General features: G+C 38.6%; 1 protein-coding gene across 6 annotated transcripts in view; it reads left to right on the top strand.

The window, feature by feature from the left end:
• LOC127866540 (protein N-terminal asparagine amidohydrolase-like) overlaps window positions 1–19745 on the top strand; it is a 42047-nt gene extending 22302 nt beyond the window's left edge. For 5 of the 6 annotated variants that reach the window (XM_052407143.1, XM_052407144.1, XM_052407145.1 and 2 more), the window contains 7 exons: window positions 414–522; window positions 3485–3558; window positions 3972–4025; window positions 10048–10101; window positions 11598–11698; window positions 15557–15670; window positions 16624–19745. In XM_052407143.1, the coding sequence (XP_052263103.1) occupies window positions 414–522; window positions 3485–3558; window positions 3972–4025; window positions 10048–10101; window positions 11598–11698; window positions 15557–15670; window positions 16624–16788 (671 nt within the window). In that variant the 3' untranslated portion in view covers window positions 16789–19745. The remainder of the gene's footprint in view (window positions 1–413; window positions 523–3484; window positions 3559–3971; window positions 4026–10047; window positions 10102–11597; window positions 11699–15556; window positions 15671–16623) is intronic. The other variant, XM_052407148.1, reaches the window with a different exon arrangement.
• Window positions 19746–20218: the final 473 nt, after the last annotated feature.

The raw sequence follows: 20218 nt of genomic DNA, 5'->3' as shown, positions 1-20218 counted from the left end.
TCTTTGAATATAGAAAACATAATGCCTGTTGAGTAAGAATGTTTTACAACACCATCTTTTGCATTCCTTTTTGTGAAATACATGCACAAAGTATATGTGAAATACACGTAAAAGTAGGGAAGCATCATGACTCATTGTCATTCTTCATATAACAAATGCCCACGCCGCAAAAAGGGGAAAAACATTTTTTTGTTTAAAGGAAGTCTCTTTTAAACAGAAATCCAGTCTGAGCAGAGTGTCATCCCTGATTAGCCTTTGCAGACTGCACAGCCTTACCTGGGACAACATTTTTCTGAGAGCTAGGCTCAAATATACGCTGCTTACAGTTTATCACCATTACTTTAACTTAGAAGAAAATGTAATGCCAAAATTCCATTAACTATTCAATTTTTTAATACATACGTACATTCCAGCCTCCAGTGCAACAGGCTTGGCACATTTTGATGGCTCAGGTCTCGCTAATGCCACTCAGAATCTCATTGGCACTGTGATGTCCGTCACAGGAGGAAAACAATGGGGAAGGTAAGACATACTGATGTTTGTCACAGGAGGAAAACAATGGGGAAGGTAAGACATTGTGATGTCCGTCACAGGAGAAAAACAATGGGGAAGGTAAGACATATTGATGTTTGTCACAGGAGGAAAACAGTGGGGAAGGTAAGACATACTGATGTCTGTCACAGGAGGAAACAGTGGGGAAGGTAAGACATGGGAAGGTAAGACATAGTGATGTTTGTCACAGGAGGAAAACAGTGGAGAAGGTAAGACATATTGATGTTTGTCACAGGAGGAGAACAATTGGGAAGGTAAGACATACTGATGTCTGTCACAGGAGGAAAACAATGGGGAAGGTAAGACATATTGATGTTTGTCACAGGAAGAAAACAGTGGGGAAGCTAAGACATATTGATGTTTGTCACAGTAGGAAAACAATGGGGAAGGTAAGACATATTGATGTTTGTCACAGGAGGAAAACAGTGGGGAAGGTAAAACATATTGATGTCCGTAACAGGAGGAAAACAATGGGGAAGGTAAGACATGTTGATGTTTGTCACAGAAGAAAAACAATGGGGAAGGTAAGACATACAGATGTCTGTCACAGGAGGAAAACAATGGGGAAGGTAAGACATACTGATGTCTGTCACAGGAGGAAAACAATGGGGAAGGTAAGACATACTGATGTTTGTCACTGGTGGAAAACAATGGGGAAGGTAAGACATATTGATGTCCATCACAGGAGGAAAACAATGGGGAAGGTAAGACATATTGATGTCAGTCACAGGAGGAAAACAATGGGTAAGGTAAGACATATTGATGTTTGTCACAGGAAGAAAACAATGGGGAAGGTAAGACATATTGATGTTTGTCACAGGAGGAAAACAATGGGGAAGATAAGACATATTGATGTCTGTCACAGGAGAAAAACAATGGGGAAGATAAGACATATTGATGTTTGTCATAAGAGAAAAACAATGGGGAAGGTAAGACATATTGATGTTTGTCACAGAAGGAAAACAATGGGGAAGGTAAGACATTTTGATGTCCGTCACAGGAGGAAAACAAACGGGAAGGTAAGACATATTGATGTCCGTCACAGGAGGAAAACAATTGGGAAGGTATGACATAGTGATGTCCGTAACAGGAGGAAAACAGTGGGGAAGGTAAGAAATATTGATGTTTGTCACAGGAGGAAAACAATGGGGAAGGTAAGACATATTGATGTTTGTCACAGAAGGAAAACAATGGGGGAAGGTAAGACATATTGATGTTTGTCACAGGAGGAAAACAATGGGGAAGGTAAGACATTTTGATGTTTGTCACAGGAGGAAAACAATGGGGAAGGTAAGACTTATTGATGTTTGTAACAGGAGGAAAACAGTGGGGAAGGTAAGACGTATTGATGTTTGTCACAGGAGGAAAACAGTGGGGAAGGTAAGACATATTGATGTTTGTCACAGGAGGAAAACAGTGGGGAAGGTAAGACGTATTGATGTCCGTCACAGGTGGAAAACAATGGGGAAGGTAAAACATGGTGATTTCATTAGAAGAAAAATTCTTAAATATTCTTTCTTTAATAATTAACTTTTCTTCTTGAAAAATTTTCACATCTTTTTGTTGTTAAAATTGTATATAGCTAAGTATGATAAACTGTACAAATATTATTGAAATGATGTTTATTGACTTGGTTTTCCAATATTTTACACTGCAGTATGAAGTGATAAAGGTTAGCTATTATGAAACCCATATTTCCGTCCCTCGTTGCCTTGCGTTGTGTCATATGTTGGTAAATTTTAGCTTGTTTCCAATCCGGAGGCCACATGTTTTAATAAGTCTTGATGAAATTTGCAAGTTTGTTTATTTTGACATATTAGAATCTAGGTTACATGTGTCTTAAAACAAGGTCAAATGTTAAAAAAATATTGTAACCTGTCTAGAAGCCACATTTGTGACACAAACTTGGTGTGAATGTTTATCTTAACAATATCTAGGCCAACTTTGAATTTGGGTCACTTAGTATTAAAACAAGATCACAAGGTCAAATTTTAGCAAAAAATTGTTACCAATCTTGAGGTTACATTAATGACTCAATCTTTATATGACTTGATCCAAACGTTTAAGAATGTGACAATATCTAGGCCAAGATTGAATCGTAGCGTCAAAAACTTGGTTACTAGATTGAATCTCACAAAAACATTGTTTCCAGTCTAGAACAGCACTCATTACTCTTGAAGCTTGGCCAGAAGGATTGTCAAGTATCATGTTCAACAACACCTATTTCATGTTCAAATCTGGATAACATTCGTGACAAAACTATGTCACCAGGTCATATATTATACAAATTTGATACCTCTTTAGAAGCCACATTTATTACTCAAGTTTGATGAAACTTGGCTCTGCAGAATACTTATCTTAACCATATCTTGGCCAGGTTGAAATCCGAATCACATGCACATAAAAACAAGGTCACCTGGGAAAATGTTTGAAAAAACATATTACACCGCTAAAAGCCTTATTATGCCCCCAAAGGAGGGCATATAGTGATCGAATTGTCCGTCTTTCCGTCACACTTTGAGTTTAGATTTCGAAAAATGCTCATAACTTCTATGTCGCTTCAGATAGCAACTTGATATTTTGCATGCATGTGTATCTCATGGAGCTGCACTTTTTGAGTGGTAAAAGGTCAAGGTAATCTTTCAAGGTAAAAAAAACAAATCCAAGGGAAGTAATAAGCTTTAAAGGGAGATAATTACCTGTACCTGCAAAAAAAAAATCAAAGCGGCACAGTAGGGGGCATTGTGTTATTGACAAACGCATCTCTTGTTTTTTTACTTAATCTCGTGAAAACCAATTCAGAATGTTCACATTATCAAGGCCATTTATAAATGTGGACCAAATGTGGTAAAAAATTGATCAACAGTTTTATTCTTACACCTTGAACTCATGTGATCGCTTAAGGCGCTTCATAGTCCTCTTGTTGGTTCAGGTTGGAGTTGACACTGGCTGGAGGATTCAAAGATGACAGGGGCACCTCAGAAAATTTGTCAGTGAAAATTCTAGGTACCAGTTATTTGTAATAATTATTTGGATTCAGTAAGAAAACAGCAGTAATTATTGTAACTGTATGGCGTTAGTAATTAAATAAAAACAAGGTTTCTATGATGCTCAAATAATTTAAGTCACAGGTACCTAAATCACAAGTGTTGTTTTTAAAATAAAGCCATTAAAGGTACTGATTGTGTCTATCAGGGAGAAAATAGACAACTATTCGACCGCTACTGCTTGCACTTGTTATTTGTAAGCGATTTGTTCAATCAGATTATAATCTTTTAAATCTATGGCAATGTTACACCTGTCAGTGAAACACCTGTCTCATATATCATTAATAATATGGTGCAAATGACTATCAATTTTGGTTTTGGGTTGTCCTTTCCATTACAAATGTATCGGTAATATTTCTTGATATCCTTCAGATTGTTTCAACAAGAATCCGGCAGAAGTTCACTTAATAACGGCCTGCATAACAGGTATTCAAATCGGGTTTCATTCTACACACTTGCTGTCATAATGTATTTGCATGTCTTTAAGGGTATGTTTTTAATGTACAAAATAAATGTTATTTCTTCCTTGACATAGTGGTGTTAAGACATATTGATGTGCTGATGGAAGTTGGAAGGTTGATCCGTCTGTCCATATTTCAGGTCTGGCCTTTACCCATTGTGCATGATCAGGATTTGGATTAGCACGAATGGTCATCATATCAAGACATGTGTCCCACATAAGAGCTAGCTTTCTATGTACAATGTCAACGTCAATCTTAGGTCCTCCAAAAAAAACATGTTATATAGAACTTATTTATGTATAGAGAAAATTAAGTTGAATTTAGCACAAGTGTTCATAACCTTTAGACAAAATGTCAGGAGCAAGTTTCATGTCAACACTTCAAGGTCAAGATTATTCTCGGAGTTCAAATGTTTTTAGCTCACCTGAGCACATTGTGCTCAAAGTGAGCTTTTGTGATCGCCTTTTGTCCGTCGTGCTTCGTCCGTTGTCAACATTTTGCCTTGTGAACACTCCAGAGACCACATTTATTATCCGATCTTCATGAAACTTGGTCAGAACATTTGTCCCATTGATACCTTGACTGAGTTTAAAACTGGGTCATGCTGAGTCAAAAACTAGGTCACTAGGTCAAAAAATAGAAAAACCTTGTGAACACTGTAGAAGTCACATTTGATGCCCAATCTTCATGTTACTTTGTCAAAATGTTTGTCTAAATGATATGTTGGTTGAGTTAAAAAATGGTTCCAGTCCGTTAAAAAACATGGCCGCCAGGGGGCGGGGCAGTATTCCGTATATGGCTGTAGAGAAACCTTGTGAACACTCTAGAAGTCACAATTTTTGCCCGATCATCATGAAATTGGTAAAAACATTGGTTTTATTGATATCTCGGACGAGTTTGAAAATGGTTCAGATCGGTGAAAAAACATGGCCGCCAGGGGGAGGGGCAGTTTTCTCTATATGTATATATTGAAAACATTTGAACACTCTAGAAGTCACATTTTTGGTCCAATCTTCATGAAATTTGATCAGAACATGTGTTTTCTGGATACGACGGTTGAGTTCGAAAATGGTTTGGATTGGTAAAAAAACATGGCCGACAGGGGGGGTCATTTTCCTTATATTTATATAGTAAAAAAAGCTTATGAACACTCTAGAAGTCACATTTCTTGCCTAATCATCATGCAATTTTTTCTAAACATCGATTTTATAGATATCTCGGATGAGTTCGAAAATGGTCATGATGGGTTGAAAAACACGGTCGCCAGTGGGTGGGGCAGTTTTCTCTATATGTATATATTGAAAACATGTGAACAGTCTATAAGACACAATTTTTGCCCAATCTTCATGAAATTTGGTCAGAACATTTGTTTCCTGTGTAGTAAAGTTTGATTTATTATGTCATTATTATGTAACATTAACTGTATTATGTAATTTTTCATAACACAGAATTTTCATAATTAACATAACTGTTTAAGGCATTAGCACTTATGATAAGCCTATCAACTAAGAGATAGCTGAAAGAAAGACAACATGTACATAATTTTGCAGTATTTATCTCCCTTGTTATACCCCCACAAACGAAGTTTAGGGGGTATATAAGAGTGAAATTGTCTGTCGGTCTGTTGGTCTGTCTGTCGGTCTGTATTAAGTGTCCGCTCTCTAATTCAAGTAGTTTTCGTCCGATCTTCACCAGACTGGGTCAGAAGTTGTATCTACATGATGTCTAGGCCAAGTTCGAACATGGGCCTTGCCGGGTCAAAAACTACGTCACAGGGTCACTTAGTGTGTTTTAAACATTCAGCATGTTGTCTGCTCTCTAATTCAAGTAGTTTTCATCCGATCTTCACCAAACTTGGCCAGAAGTTGTATCTAGATAATCCTAAGGCCAAGTTCGAACATGGGCCTTGCCGGGTCAAAAACTAGGTCAGGGGGTCACTTAGTGCGTTTTTTAACATTCAGCATGGTATCCTCTCTCTTATTCAAGTAGTTTTCATCCGATCTACACCACACTTGGTCAGAAGTTGTAACTAGATGATGTGTAGGTCAAGTTCGAACATGGGTCATGCCAGATCAAAAACTAGGTCACAGGGTCACTTAGTACGTTTTACACATTGAGCATGGTGTCCGCTCTCTATTTCAAGTAGTTTTTATCCAATCTTCACCAAAATTGGTCAGAAGTTGTATCTTGATAATGACGAGGGCAAGTTTGAATATGGGTCATGCCGGGTCAAACACAAGGTCACGGGGTCACTTAGTGCGTTTTAAATAGGGATGGCAAAATTATTCGAATAATCGAATATTCGATTGCATGGTCAGCATTCGAATAATAAAAATGATATTCGCATTTTTTTCCAAACGTAATTTCACCAATATTTAATGACCTGCGAACCGCTTACTAAAAAGCAACCGAAATCACTTGGGAGTAACATGTTTGACGTGACGTTCTTCGTGTCACACTGATAACGCGGCCCGTATCAGTGTTGATTGCGCAATACAATATACACGCTCTAAGAAAGGCCCCGACTGTTGTTTGCAAATGGGGTGCCAATTAACGGTTTCAATTGACTGGCGAATAATAATTAAGTTTTGTGATCACAGTATGTACAACCATTAAAATGTGTGAATTACTCAAATCACGCAATACAATATACTTACTATAAGAAAGGGCCCGAACTGTTGTTTGTCAATAGGTACCAATTAAGGGCTTCAATTTACTTGCGAATAATAATTTAGTTTTTGTGATCACAGTTTGAACAGACATTTAAATATGTGAATTACTCAAAAGTAACAGATGATAAAAATTAAACAATCATCAAGGAATCATAATTCAAATCTGAAAATGCCACCAGCCCCTTTCTGCAGTATGGAATACTTTACACGGTCTGTGGATAAGAAGACCGCAACGTGTAATGTGTGTAAACTTAGTTTTGCATATGCGCGGTCTGCTACAAATCTGTGGAATCATTAAAACATAAAATTCTATGACACGATGTTTTTCATTCTATTTGTGCCCGATCACAATATCGGTCATAGTATTAGTCGACAGCGATACAATTATTCGATAGCAACGTTAATAAACAACCTCGTATTTAGCAAACGGATATAACTTACAAACCAATGGAAATTAACACATAACAAGGTAAAATCAATCCAGCCGTTTTATGCGAATATTCGAATATTCGATTGAATGAATTTGCGAACATTCGAATTCCGATATTGGTATTCGAAGCCATCCCTAGTTTTAAACATCACAATGTCGTCCGCTCTCTAATTCAAGTAGTTTTCATCCAATCTTCACCAAACTTGGTCAGAAATTGTATCTAGATGATGTCTAGGTCAAGTTTGAATATGGGTCATGCCGGGTCAAAAACTAGGTCACGGGGTATCTAAGTGCGTTTTAAACCTCACCATGTTGTCCGCTCTCTAATAGTTTTCATCCAATCCTCACCAAACTTGGTCACAAGTTTTATCTAAATGATCTCTAGGACAAGTTTGAACATGGGCCATTCTGGGCCTAAAACTAGGTCAAGGGGTCACTTAGTGCGTTTTAAAAATTGAGCTTGGTGTCTGCTGTTTTTTGTGAAGAAGACATGCAAAATATTATGTGTCAATGCGGCATGTGGGGGTATTCGTCACGTCTGTGACAAAGCTCTAGTTTAACCTGGTTCAGTAATCTATTTTTAGTTCTGCTCTGGAACTTGGGAAGATATTGATCATTTATAAATGGACTGTTCTGAGGCAAAATAGACTCTTCTGCCAGTGCTCTCAGAACTGTATAAAATAAGCTGTTTTGGCTAATTTAATCACCTCTTGATGCTTTCTTGAAAAGGTAACAGCTCTTGAAAAAGGTTGGAATTTTGAAATAATTAAACTCTAAATTATTGTAACACCAACATCAAGACATTTTGGCATTATTTTCCAAATTATTTTTATTATTTAGATTATTTTTATTTGGTATTTTCTAAATTAGAAAAACTCTATTTTATTTCAATAACTTTAGTAAATTCTTCTTATTTTTACATTTGATTCACTAAAGTTTCCTAATCTCCATAAATTGTGTTCTTTAGATTAAGTTAGACCTATATTCTAAACTAGATTTTTGAAGCAACTTCAAGACTTACAGTAACTAATATTTATAACAGTCTTTTTGGCAGATTGTGAACTTCTTTTTACATTCATTAAGGTATTTGCTGTATTTTGTTCATTTTTGTAACGATACTTAGATTCCTTAGACTTGGCTTGTACCTGTTTTTAATTCTCTGTCATTTTTCTTCATTTTCCGCGTTCTTGGAATAAAAGTTAGTTATTATACCCCCACAAACGAAGTTTAGGGGGGTATATAGGAGTGAGCTTGTCTGTCGGACCGTATTTAGTGTCCGCTCTCTATTTCAAGTTGTTTTCATCCGATCTTCACCAAACTTGGTCAGATGTTGTATCTCGATGACGTCTAGGTCAAGTTCGAATATGGGTCATGCTGGGTCAAAAACTAGGTCACGGGGTCAGTTAGTGCATTTTAAACATTGAGCATGGTGTCTGCTCTCTAATTAAAGTAGTTTTCATCCGAGCTTCACCAAACTTGGTCAGAAGTTGTATTTAGATGATGTCTAGGCCAAGTACAAACATGGGTCATGGCAGGTCAAAAACTAGGTCACAGGGTCACTTAGTGCGTTTTAAACATTTAGCATGGTGTCCGCTCTCTACTTCAAGTAGTTTTCATCCGATCTTCACCACACTTGGTCAAAAGTTGTATCTAGATGATGTGTAGGTCAAGTTTCGAACATGGGCCATGCTGGGTCAAAAACTAGGTCACGGGGTTACTATGTGCGTTTTAAACATTGAGCATGGTGTCCGCTGTTTTTGTGAAGACAACATGCAAAATATTCTGTGTCACTGCGGAATGTAGGGGTATTAGTCATGTCTGTGACAAAGCTCTAGTTTTCGTTAAAGCTGCTTTGGTTTTCACTTACAGATTAATTCTTTGAGTGTATTCAGGCGTATCTGACTGGACACCTTTAGTTAATTGAATTACAACTAGTCAGTGGTGTCATCCTGACTGGAAATATAATTTGTCAAATAAATATTTTCGCATTACATAAGTGCTCACAAAGTTACATAACTCGTAACCGTCCCGTGACCGGTTCACTTGCGTAAGCGAACAAGACCGCTCGACCACACCTGGATACGACAGTTGAGTTCAAAAATTGTTTGGATCAGTAAAAAAACATGGCCGCCAGGGGGGTCTTTTTCCTTATATTTATATCGTAAAAAAGCTTGTGAACACTCTAGAAGTCACATTTTTTGTCTAATCATCATGGAATTTTGTCACATTATTGATGTGGATGTTTGAAAATGGTCGTGATTAGTGGAAAAACATGGCCCCCAGGGGGTGGGGCAGTTTTCTTTATATGCATATAGTGAAAACATGTGAACAGTCTATAAGACACATTTTTTGCCCAATCTTCATGAAATTGAGACATATCTTGGAAGTTCAAAAATGGTTCAGGTCTGTTAAAAAAACATGGCCGCCAGGGGGCCATTTGTTGTTCATTCTTCATGAAACTTGGTTAGAACATTTGTTCCATTAATATCTTGGGCTGCAAAGAACAGGTAATTTCTTTTTATCTCAGGTGAGGGACTTTGGACCTTTCAGGCCCTCTTGTTATATACAGTGAAGATTTGTGCATATTAAATGTAGGAGGTGGAAGGAAAAGTGGTTTGCTTCGAAAACGAATGTCTTGGTATTTGTCATGTTAAATGAAATTGATCTTAATTAAGCAAACATTTTCATGACCTTTAAACAATTTGAACAGAATAAGTTTCATGCCCCCAGTTCAATGTCAAGGTCATTTTGGAGGTCAAATGTTTTACATACAGTGAAGATTTGTGTATATTAAATGTGGGAGGGTAGTGGTGGTGGCAAAATGGTATGTTCTGCAACCAATTTGTATTTTTCATGTTTAATATAAAAGTGTATTGCTTTTTCAGATCTGAACACAAGAAATGAAAAGGGTGTTCCATTTCCTATCATCTATGGTTTAGGTAGGTGTCAAATATTGAAACAAAATTATAATGTTATCAATTTGTCTATATATTGTATCAAAGCATTTTATAAATATCAATGAGCCAGAATTAGTTTACATAAATAAAAATGTTTCCACAAAATAAATATACATGAATTTTTAACCAGGTTTTCCGAAGGAAAAAACTGGTTATTAGATTGGCGAATGCGGGCGGGCTGGCTGGCGGGCTGGCTGGCTGGCTGGCTGGCGGGCTGGCGGAATAAGCTTGTCCGGGCCATAACTATGTCGTTCATTGTCAGATTTTAAAATCATTTGGCACATTTGTTCACCATCATTGGACGGTGTGTCGCGCGAAATAATTACGTCGATATCTCCAAGGTCAAGGTCACACTTTGAGTTCAAAGGTCAAAAATGGCCATAAATGAGCTTGTCCGAGCCATAACTATGTCGTTCATCGTCAGATTTTAAAATCATTTGGCACATTTGTTCACCATCATTGGACGGTGTGTCGCGCGAAATAATTACGTCGATATCTCCAAGGTCAAGGTCACACTTTGAGTTCAAAGGTCAAAAATGGCCATAAATGAGCTTGTCCTGGCCATAACTATGTCATTCATTGTGAGATTTTAAAATCATTTGGCACATTTGTTCACCATCATGGGACGGTGTGTCCCACGAAAGAATCACGTCAATATCTCCAATGTCAAGGTCGCCACGACTAAAAATAGATTTAAAAAAAAAAAAAAAACTTACAAAGGGGGTTAATTTTTTTTGGTCATTTCAAAAGTTCAGTTTGAGTTTTCTCCCTTTATCAGATTTTTTTTTCACAATGAAAACCTGGTTTTGTGACAATTTTGTCCCTTGTTTACAAGTTATACTCAGAAAGAGTGTGGGCTTTATATAAACCAAGATTCAAAAGCACATGCTAATTTGGAAGGACAAGGGCATTAAACCCAGTGTTCACTACGGTGGCATAGAGGTGACATTCACTCCTCTTCTTTCTATCTCGTGGCCACGAGCAGTAACAGCAGTAGCGATAGTAGTAATAGTAGCAGTAGTAGTAGAGGTAGTAGTAGTAGTAGTAGATATCAGAGCCTTGCCTGCTTTGACCAGATATATATATGCGTACAGAATATTAACACTTGTTACGCAAAATTTGATTGGCTGACTTACTCGTGATCTCGAGATAACGAAAATTCTCTCCTCTTTTATAGAAAAAAGAGGAGTGCTTTTTCTATTTCGAGATCTCGAGATCCCGACTTAGCTAACTCGTGGCCACAAGATAGAAAAAAGAGGAGTGCTTTTTTCTATTTCAAGATCTCGAGATCCCAACTTAGCTAACTCGTGGCAACGAGATAGAAAAAAGAGGAGTGCTTTTTTCTATTTCGAGATCTCGAGATCCCGACTTAGCTAACTCGTGGCCACGAGATAGAAAAAAGAGGAGTGAATGTCACCTCTATGCCACCGTAGTAAGAGGACGTGTCACCATATTTAAATGTTATACCATGGTTTCAGCTACTATCATACAGACCGGGGAGGTGTTTCCTGCAAAGTTTCAGGACAGGGGTCCAGACCAGCCCCTCAGGTCAGCACGATCCTTCACAGGCGCCGATGAGGTAGGTGGGTGGGGTAAGGTGCAAAGCCTGGGTTCATATTGTGCAATATTTATCAGCAGAGCCTCTTGCTGGGTTTTATGCATGTTCGTAAAGTCTCGCTCCAACCTCAGGAGAGTATAAATGTATATCCCATGCACCCTCAGTTACTAACTCATCTCATCTCATCTTCGCCTGTGGTCCCATCCGCCAACCAGCATCCTCCAGGCATTTCGGTTCTGGGCGAGTCTCTTCAGCTGCCCCCATGTTTGGCCCATCTGCATCCAGGTCCCAGCGCCAGGTGTTGCTAGGCGGCCCTCTCTTCCTTTTTTCTTGGGGGTTCCATGTGAGAGATTGCCTTGTCGTATTGGATGCAGGCTTGCGGATGGAGTGGCCTATCCACTGCCAACGTCTCTGAAGGATGTGTTCTTCAACTGGTCGCTGATCTGATCTTTTCCATAATTCTTTGTTGGAGATCTTGTCTAGCCAGCGGATCTTGAGGATCTTCTTGAGGCAGGTGTTGGTGAAGACCTGTATTTTCTTTATGGTGGTGACAGTGGTTCTCCAGGTCTCTGCTCTATAGAGGAGTAGTGGCTTCACGATGGTATTGAAGAGCCTAATCTTGGATCTTGCCAATTTTGCTGGATCGCAAGTTGGTCTTCATGTGATGAAAGGCTGCTTGTGCTTTACCGATGCGGGTTCTGACATCTGCATCCGTTCCTCCCTGGTTGTCCAGAATGCTGCCGAGATAGGTGAAGCTGTCCACTTCCTCCAGCGCCTCACCTTGGACTGTGATGGGTGTGTTGTTTTATGCGTTGGTTCTGAACAACTTGCTCTTCTCTCTGTTGATCGTGAGGCCCAGTCTAGCTGAGTTGTCCGCTACCATGTTTGTCTTTTCCTGCATCTGTTGTTGGGTGTGGGAGAGAAAAGCCAGATCACTTCGGCAAAGTCGAGGTCTTCACACTGTTTCCAGAGTGTCCACTGAATTCCATTATGCTTCTGCTCTGTCGATGTCTTCATTACCCATTCTATGGCCAGCAGATTCAGGAAAGGTGAGAGTGAGCAGCCTTGCCTCACTCAGGATCTCTCTTCAAAGGCGTCCGTGAGCTGTCTGCCATGAACGATTCTGCAGGTCATTCCTTCATAAGACTTCCTGATGATGTTGGTGATCTTTCCTGGCACTCCATAGTGTCTCAAAAGTCTCCAGAGGGACTCCCGGTCAACGCTGTTGAATGCCTTTTCATAGCCAATGAAGTTGAGATACAACAGCAAATTCCACTCCAGGGATTAATTGTTCCAGAATGATGCGCAGGGTTGGGATCTGATTCGTGCACGATCTCTCCTTTCGAAAGCCTGCTTGTTGGTCACGGAGATGGGGGTTTACTGTGTCTTTCATTCAGTTCAGCAGCATGGGATTAAACACCTTTCCTGGAATGGTTCCTCTGTAGTTGGAGCAGGAACTGAGGTCTCCTTTCTTGGGAAGCTTGATGAGGTATCCCTCTTTCAACTCTGTTGAAATTTCTTCTTCTTCCCATATCTGGCTGAAGAGCGGGTGTATAAGCTCCACACTGGCCTCCACGTCAGCCTTAAGCGCTTCTGCAGGTATGCTGTCAGGTCCTGCAGATTTGCCGTTCTTCAATTGCTTGATGGCACTGCTGATCTCTTCCTTTGTGGGAGTGCAGCACTTGATTGGCAGATCGCTATAGCTGGCGGAGTCTCAAGTGGGTTTGCAGGAGCTGGCCTGTTCAGTAGCTCCTGGAAGTGCTCAATCCACCTCTTCTTCTGCCCTTTGTCATCTGTTATTACTCTCTTGTCCCTTACTAGCCTCTTTGGCAAGGCAAACTTTCTTGCTACTCTCTTGGTGATGGAGTACAGATCTTTAGTTCTGTTTTGATAGGCTGCCTCTGCCGCCTCTGTTGCAAGCATCTCTAGGTTATTCAGCTTGTCTGCTCTAATACTTCGCTTGACGCTCTATTTTGCCTCGGTGTACTCTTTGTGTGCTTTCACTTTTGTGGCTCGTGTTCTGCTATTGTTGACACTTGCCTTCTTTTCTCTTCTTTCTGCAACTTTCTGGAGTGTCTCTGCTGATTTCCACTCCTTGTGGGTGTAAGACTTGAAGCCCAGTACTTCTTGGCATTTTGAAGTCACTGCTTCTTTCACGTCCTGCCACTTCTGCTCTATGGTCTCTTCTTCAAGCAGCTTTTCAAGGGCCTGGAACTTCTTGGAGAGAGTGACCTTGAACTCTTCTTGCTTCAGTGTAGCAGTGTTGTAACATTGGAGTTGGCTAGGCCCCCCTGTCCAACTCTTCTTCAGCTTCAGTTTTAATCGGGCAACAAGGAGATGATGGTCCAAAGCCAAGTCTAGTCCATGCTTGACACATACATCCTGAAAAGAGCGACGAAACTTCCCAACGATGCACAGGTGGTCAATCTGGTTCTCCGTTGACAGGTCTGGTGACACCCAAGTAACCTTGTATATCCTTCAGTCATGGAAAACACTTCCTCTGATGACCAGGTTACTTGTAGCGCACAGGTCTGCGATTCCCTCACCGTTGTCGTTCATCTCGCCTAACCATTGCTGCCCCATGATCTCCTCATATGCTCGGTTGTCACTTCCGATTTTGTCATTGAAGTCACCCATTAGGATGATGATGTTTCTCTTTGGACTGTCTTGTATGATGGGTGACAGTCTATTGTAAAAGTTGTTCTTCTCATCCTCTTTACTGTCGTTCGTTGGGGCATAGCACTGGATAATGTAATGCTCTTCTTCTTTGTAAGGAAAGAGGCCATCATGATTCGTGGTCCGTGTGCCTCCCACCCAATTAGCGCTCTCTGTGCCGACTTGGAAAGCATCAGGGCTACTCCCTGGGTGTGGGCTACATCCTCCTGCTCATGCTCCTAGAACAACAGTATCAACCGAATTCAGTTGCTTCTGCCCAGAACCAGTCCATCTTGATTCACTGATCCCTTGGATGGTGAGGTTGAACTTCCTCATCTCTGCTGCCACTTGTGCTGTCTTCCCGGTCTTGTAAATGGTTCTGACATTCCATGTACCAATGGGGGTTGTGGTCCTGGTGGAGATGATGGTCTTCGGCCCGATGGCTTCCAGTTGACACTGGCTTTCACCTTCCAGCGTCATACATCCTCCGGCTGGAGGTCCATTTTTCCCCAGGTCCGTTATGTCTGTTGTTATCTGTTTGGCATTTCTGTAGCAATAAGGTTTCAACAGGGTAGGGTAGCTTGCCCTATGCCCATCCCTCCTTCCTTTTTCAGCGCGGGCTTGGGACCGTCCTTGGCGGAGTTTCAGTTAATAATTTAATGAGCCTTGTTCTGGAAATACAGGGTGAAATGCATATCCCCATAATGTCGTCCCAGATTAGCCTGTGAAGTCTGCACTGGCCCATTAGGGACAAAACTGTCTGCCTTACATGGATTTTCTTTCAGAAGAGACTTGCATGAAAGGAAATAATTCATAAAAACAAAGAGTGTTGTCCCTTATTAGCCTGTGAAGACTGCATAGGCTAATTTGAGTCAGCTTTTTACACACATGCATTAAGCATGTTACCCACTGTGTAACTAAATGAGTTGCCCTCTGAGAAAACTGGACATAATGCGGGTGCGTAGAGTGTCATCCCAGATTAGCCTGTTCCTCACAGGCTAATCAGGGACAACACTTTCCGCCTAAATTGGATTTTTGCTAAGAAGAGACTTCATTTAAACCAAAAATGTCATAAAAGCGGAAAGTGTCGTCCCTGATTAGCTTGTGCGGACTGCACAGGTTAATCTGGGACGACACTACGCTCATGCATTATGCCCAGTTTTCTCAGAACGCGACTTAAATAGTAACCAATACTTCAAGAGGTGGACCTGCTTCTGTTGTCAGGTGCTGAATGTCTATGACAACCGCAAGAAGCTGCTGGTTGTCGGACCGTTCAACTACAGCAGCATGGACGAGATAGACCTCCTCTGTCGTCTGCCCGACCCAATCATACGAGAGGTACACTTACCTGGCATTTATTTTATAATAATTATGGCAAAATGTAGATAAATCCCTATCATTAATATAATAATGGAATTGAAGCTGGAATACTTCATTTTTAAGGTAAAATGCTACTTAAATGAAAAAAAATCATGTTTTTGTTTGATGTGATACAAACAATATTTACACTGACAAGCGAGACAACATATTGGCCTGCTTTCACGGATTGGCAGTCATTTAGTTTTGCCCTGGGTCTGTTTTTCCACTATAGAATATATAGTGGAATATATAGTGGATTGGTTTGTTTTAACATGTGTGGTAGGGGCAACAGTGTCTTTTATGTCGTAGAACAACTATTGTTTGTATTACATGTATTTAATTTCTTAATTGTCAACATATCTATTTAAAGCAAAATCTGTCAAGCACTATTGATTATATACATTAATTTTAAATCAAGACTGTTCAAATCAAAATGAATTAAAACTAATGCTTAAAAATGATTTATCTTAGTATTTAACAATGAAGATAACCAATTGTGCTAGGCCTTTCATAGGTTGAGAAAATGAAATAACATGCTGTCCAAATGAAAAAAGGATCACTTTTAACATACATAACTTAGGAAGTGAATATGTAGTGTCCTACCACTTTTTACGAAGTGTTCGATGTTTTCCATAATTTTGCATATACAAATGAGCCTATCTCTGGGAAAATATGGCTTGAGGCATGTGCATACAATGTCATCCCAGATTAGCCTGTGCCATCCACACAGGCTAATCAGTGATGACATTGTCTGCCTTCAACAGCTTTTTAGAAGAGACCTCCTTCAAAGAAAAAATTCCATACAAGCGGAAAGTGTTGTCACATATTCGCCTGTGCAGATTGCATGAGCTTATCTGGGACCACACTTTAAGCACATGCATTAAGCCCCCTTTTCCCACAGTTCAAATGCTTTGTTGTTTTCTATATTATAGCATTTATCAACTTCGCCTGCTCAAGAACCCAAACACTTTGAGGCCAGTGTCAGAGCTGCCCTCGTTCAGATTCGGGACTTTCCAGACCCCCTCAAGTCAGTTTTCAACGGAAAGGGCCGCCATTATAAGAAAGAACCTGATGGCAAATGGTCCAAAGTTGCCTAGGAACAGTTGACATTTTGTTGTATTTACATTGTGTCAACATTTTATCATTTTCTCTGTTTTGCGTTTGTATGCAGAATACAATATATGTATGATATATGTACAGTAATTACTCTAAGTTTTCGGACACCTAAGTTTTCGGACGCCCTCAAATTTAGTCAAAATAATAATTTGTTGTGACCTTTATTTTACGGACACCAATATTTTTTCCTAAAAGAAATGACTAAAAATGATCAGAAAGTTGAATTTTATCAAGAGTTCTACATTTGTGTGTTGATCCGTTGCATACCGTTTTAACAACAGGATGAAAACCATCAAACTTGTTGAGAATGCAAAAAGTGAGTGGACTGTACCAATTGCGTACAGTAATTAGGGTAAATTGGCGTGGTTATAGGCAATGATCTTACCCGATTGCTTTTAGACTATGCTTTTGTAAATGATAGTTGTAAGTAAATAATGATTTCACACTTTTTGTTTTGTGTCATTTTCGGTATGATGTCAAGTAGAGCCAAATATGGTAACCTGATTTCTTTTGCAAATTATTGTTTTGTTAGGTAATGCAACTTAACAATTCAGTCATAAAAGCAACTTGCTCTTTAAAAAGAGTATGATACATAGGCAGCGAATTAATTTTGATATATTTTAAGATCTAAAAGTTGTTATTTCAAATATGATAAATGAAACCGTATTTTCGATTGTTTATTTTAGTGCAATAATATTAAGTTCTCACTAAAGCACATTAAATGCTAACCATCTCTCAGGTGACAATAAACTTATGAATATTCAACCGACATAATGTCATATTGTCTCTCAATTTTCGTACACAATATTTTAGTGTCTGAAAACATATACTAATTACGGGATATGATATATGCAACATTCATTTCATTATTTATTATTAAGCACAAAAATTTAATATGAGCTGTGTCATGCGAAAAGGGGTCTTATGCCACATGCAGCTTGCGGAGCTCCAAACCAGCCTCGTCTAGTCAGGAGCTACCGGGTCTGCTATAACGTCAGTGCTGAAGGCTTAGTGGTCTTAGTAGCAAACAGGGAAGCTCTAGACAAAATGTTAAAATGCAGTTTTTGTATGACGTGGCTCATATGTATTGTAATGAAATCACTTCCTATACATTTTTATACATTATGGACTAAGTACACAACATGCTTCTATGTTTAGTTTTTTCTTAAAAAGTTATAGTTTTATTTTATGTTCATATGTGTAGGCACCAAGGATGAACCTGTACTGTTTTATTGTGTTTATTCATGTAATTCTGTTTTATATCAAACATATATTTGTTTGTAATATGCCTGTCACAGTGCTATTAATAAAGACAGGCTATGTTAGATTTAATGTTAGAAAGAAGACTTCTGTTGACCTTTGATTTCTGGAGTTTTTGTTGTTATAGAATTATTTTAGACATGGGCCTTGGCACTGGGTAAATGGGGCTTAATGCATGTGCGTAAACTGTCATCCCAGATTAACTTGTGCACAGGCTAATCAGGTACAACACTTTCTGCATAGAATGAATTTTTGTTTAAAAGAGACTTCCTTAAAATGAAAAATTCCATAAAAATTGAAAGCGTCGTCCTTGATTAGCCGGCGCGGATTCCACAGGTTAATCTGGGACAACACTAAGAAAATGAATTAAACTCTGTTTTCCAAAAGCGAGGCTCAAATTTATTTGAGTCATGTTCTGAGAAAACTGGGCATGACGCATGTCCGTTAAGTGTTGTCCCAGATTAGCCTGTGCAGTCCGCACAGGCTAATCAGGGACGACACTTTCCGCCTAAATTGGTTTTTTGCTAAGAAGAGACTTCATTAAAACAAAATATGTCATAAAAGCAGAAAGTGTCGTCCCTGATTAGCCTGTGCAGACTGCACAGGCTAATATGGGACGACACTTTATGCATATGCATTATGCCCAGTTTTCAGAACACAACCCATTTAATTTATATTTCAAAAGTAAATATCACTGATGAAGTTGTGTTACATTGCTGCAAATCAAGCAATGTAAATGAATTGTTCCTATATGGCCTATGGCAGAAGAAGAATCAATTTGAAGTTAAGTTTGCGTAGAAATTGTTTATTTTTATAACGAATGAGTTGCCTGGTCTTCTTATTTTACAAGGTTCCATTTTAAATTATTGACTCAAAAAAACACGTGATTCAGATTTTGCTTTTTTTTTTATTCAGCTGTAAAAATGTAATCAAATACTTAATTTATAATAATTCACAGATTGAGGGGATTTAAGTTAATGGTAATTATAAAGTTTTCTTATTGTTTACAGTGTGAGACACACTTTTAAAGTTGTTTTATAATATGAAAGTTATTTAATTTTGACATTATGTAACTACTATTTTACTAAAATCATTCCTTGTACAAAAGAGGCGCATCCACCGTTTGTATTTGTATTATGCTATTATAAGGTAATATATTTTTAATAGATATTCCAAGTAGCTTTGTAAATACCTGCAAGGATTATACGGTATCAACCTTTTTATCAGTGTTCAGCATAATCTCCATTAAGATGCATGTTTAACATAGATCTGATTATGATTATCTATCTTTGTTATGGGAGGTCCATGCACATGAATATCTATATATTCTATTATTATGTTTATTATATGTGGCAGGAAGTACAAAATGGCTGAAGGCTGTTTTTTACATTAGAAATGATGTTAAATCCATTAATTAAACGTCATTTACGTTTATTATGAACGTTCATGTAACTTAAAATCATTTGAATTACAACCGTGTTTTATAGACTGGGGCTAAATGTTTTTAAATAAATTCAATAAAATTAAATAAAATAATTTTCTCTATTACTGTTCGATTAGTATGTTTATTGATCTGCACGTTTAACATTTTAATAATGTTACGGATTTTTTGTTTTATTAGATGTTTTGTCACAGTTTGTGTCTTGTAAACAAAATAGAAACAGAGTGAGAAGACAAACTTTCTTTGTTCGTTTTTTGACAGAGCGTCAAATTTTCGTGTGCAATATTTCTTCATAAATGTAATTAATGTAGGCAGAAATAACTTATAGCATGGACCATATATAGGTCCGTCCCTGTTTATAGTGGTATCACGCTACAGGTAACCGCATTTTGTGCAATGGAGGTAACTATAGAGAGATATGTACTTGTGCGGTGAGTTTAGCAATGGTTGTCTCGCTTTTACTTCTTACCGATTATATAAAATGTGCCTACAAGCAACGCGTTCGACGAAATGTACGGACCTTTATAAAATTAGTTTACATATGACTTGAGAGACCACGATTGTAATGTAATGTTCACTTCCGCTTCATTAAACTAGGTAATTTATATAAGACGGGAAGTTAATGACGAATGTACGCTTAACATTTAGCCACTTGATATTGTCTGTGAATCGCACGTGCTCTTTGTGTGTGATACCAATTTCTTCCCTTC

The sequence above is a fragment of the Dreissena polymorpha genome, chromosome 2 (genome assembly GCF_020536995.1).
Source record: "Dreissena polymorpha isolate Duluth1 chromosome 2, UMN_Dpol_1.0, whole genome shotgun sequence".
Taxonomy (NCBI): Eukaryota; Metazoa; Mollusca; class Bivalvia; order Myida; family Dreissenidae; genus Dreissena; species Dreissena polymorpha.
The sequence above is the reverse complement of the archived record's forward strand: the minus strand, read 5'-3'. Positions and strand labels throughout refer to the sequence as shown.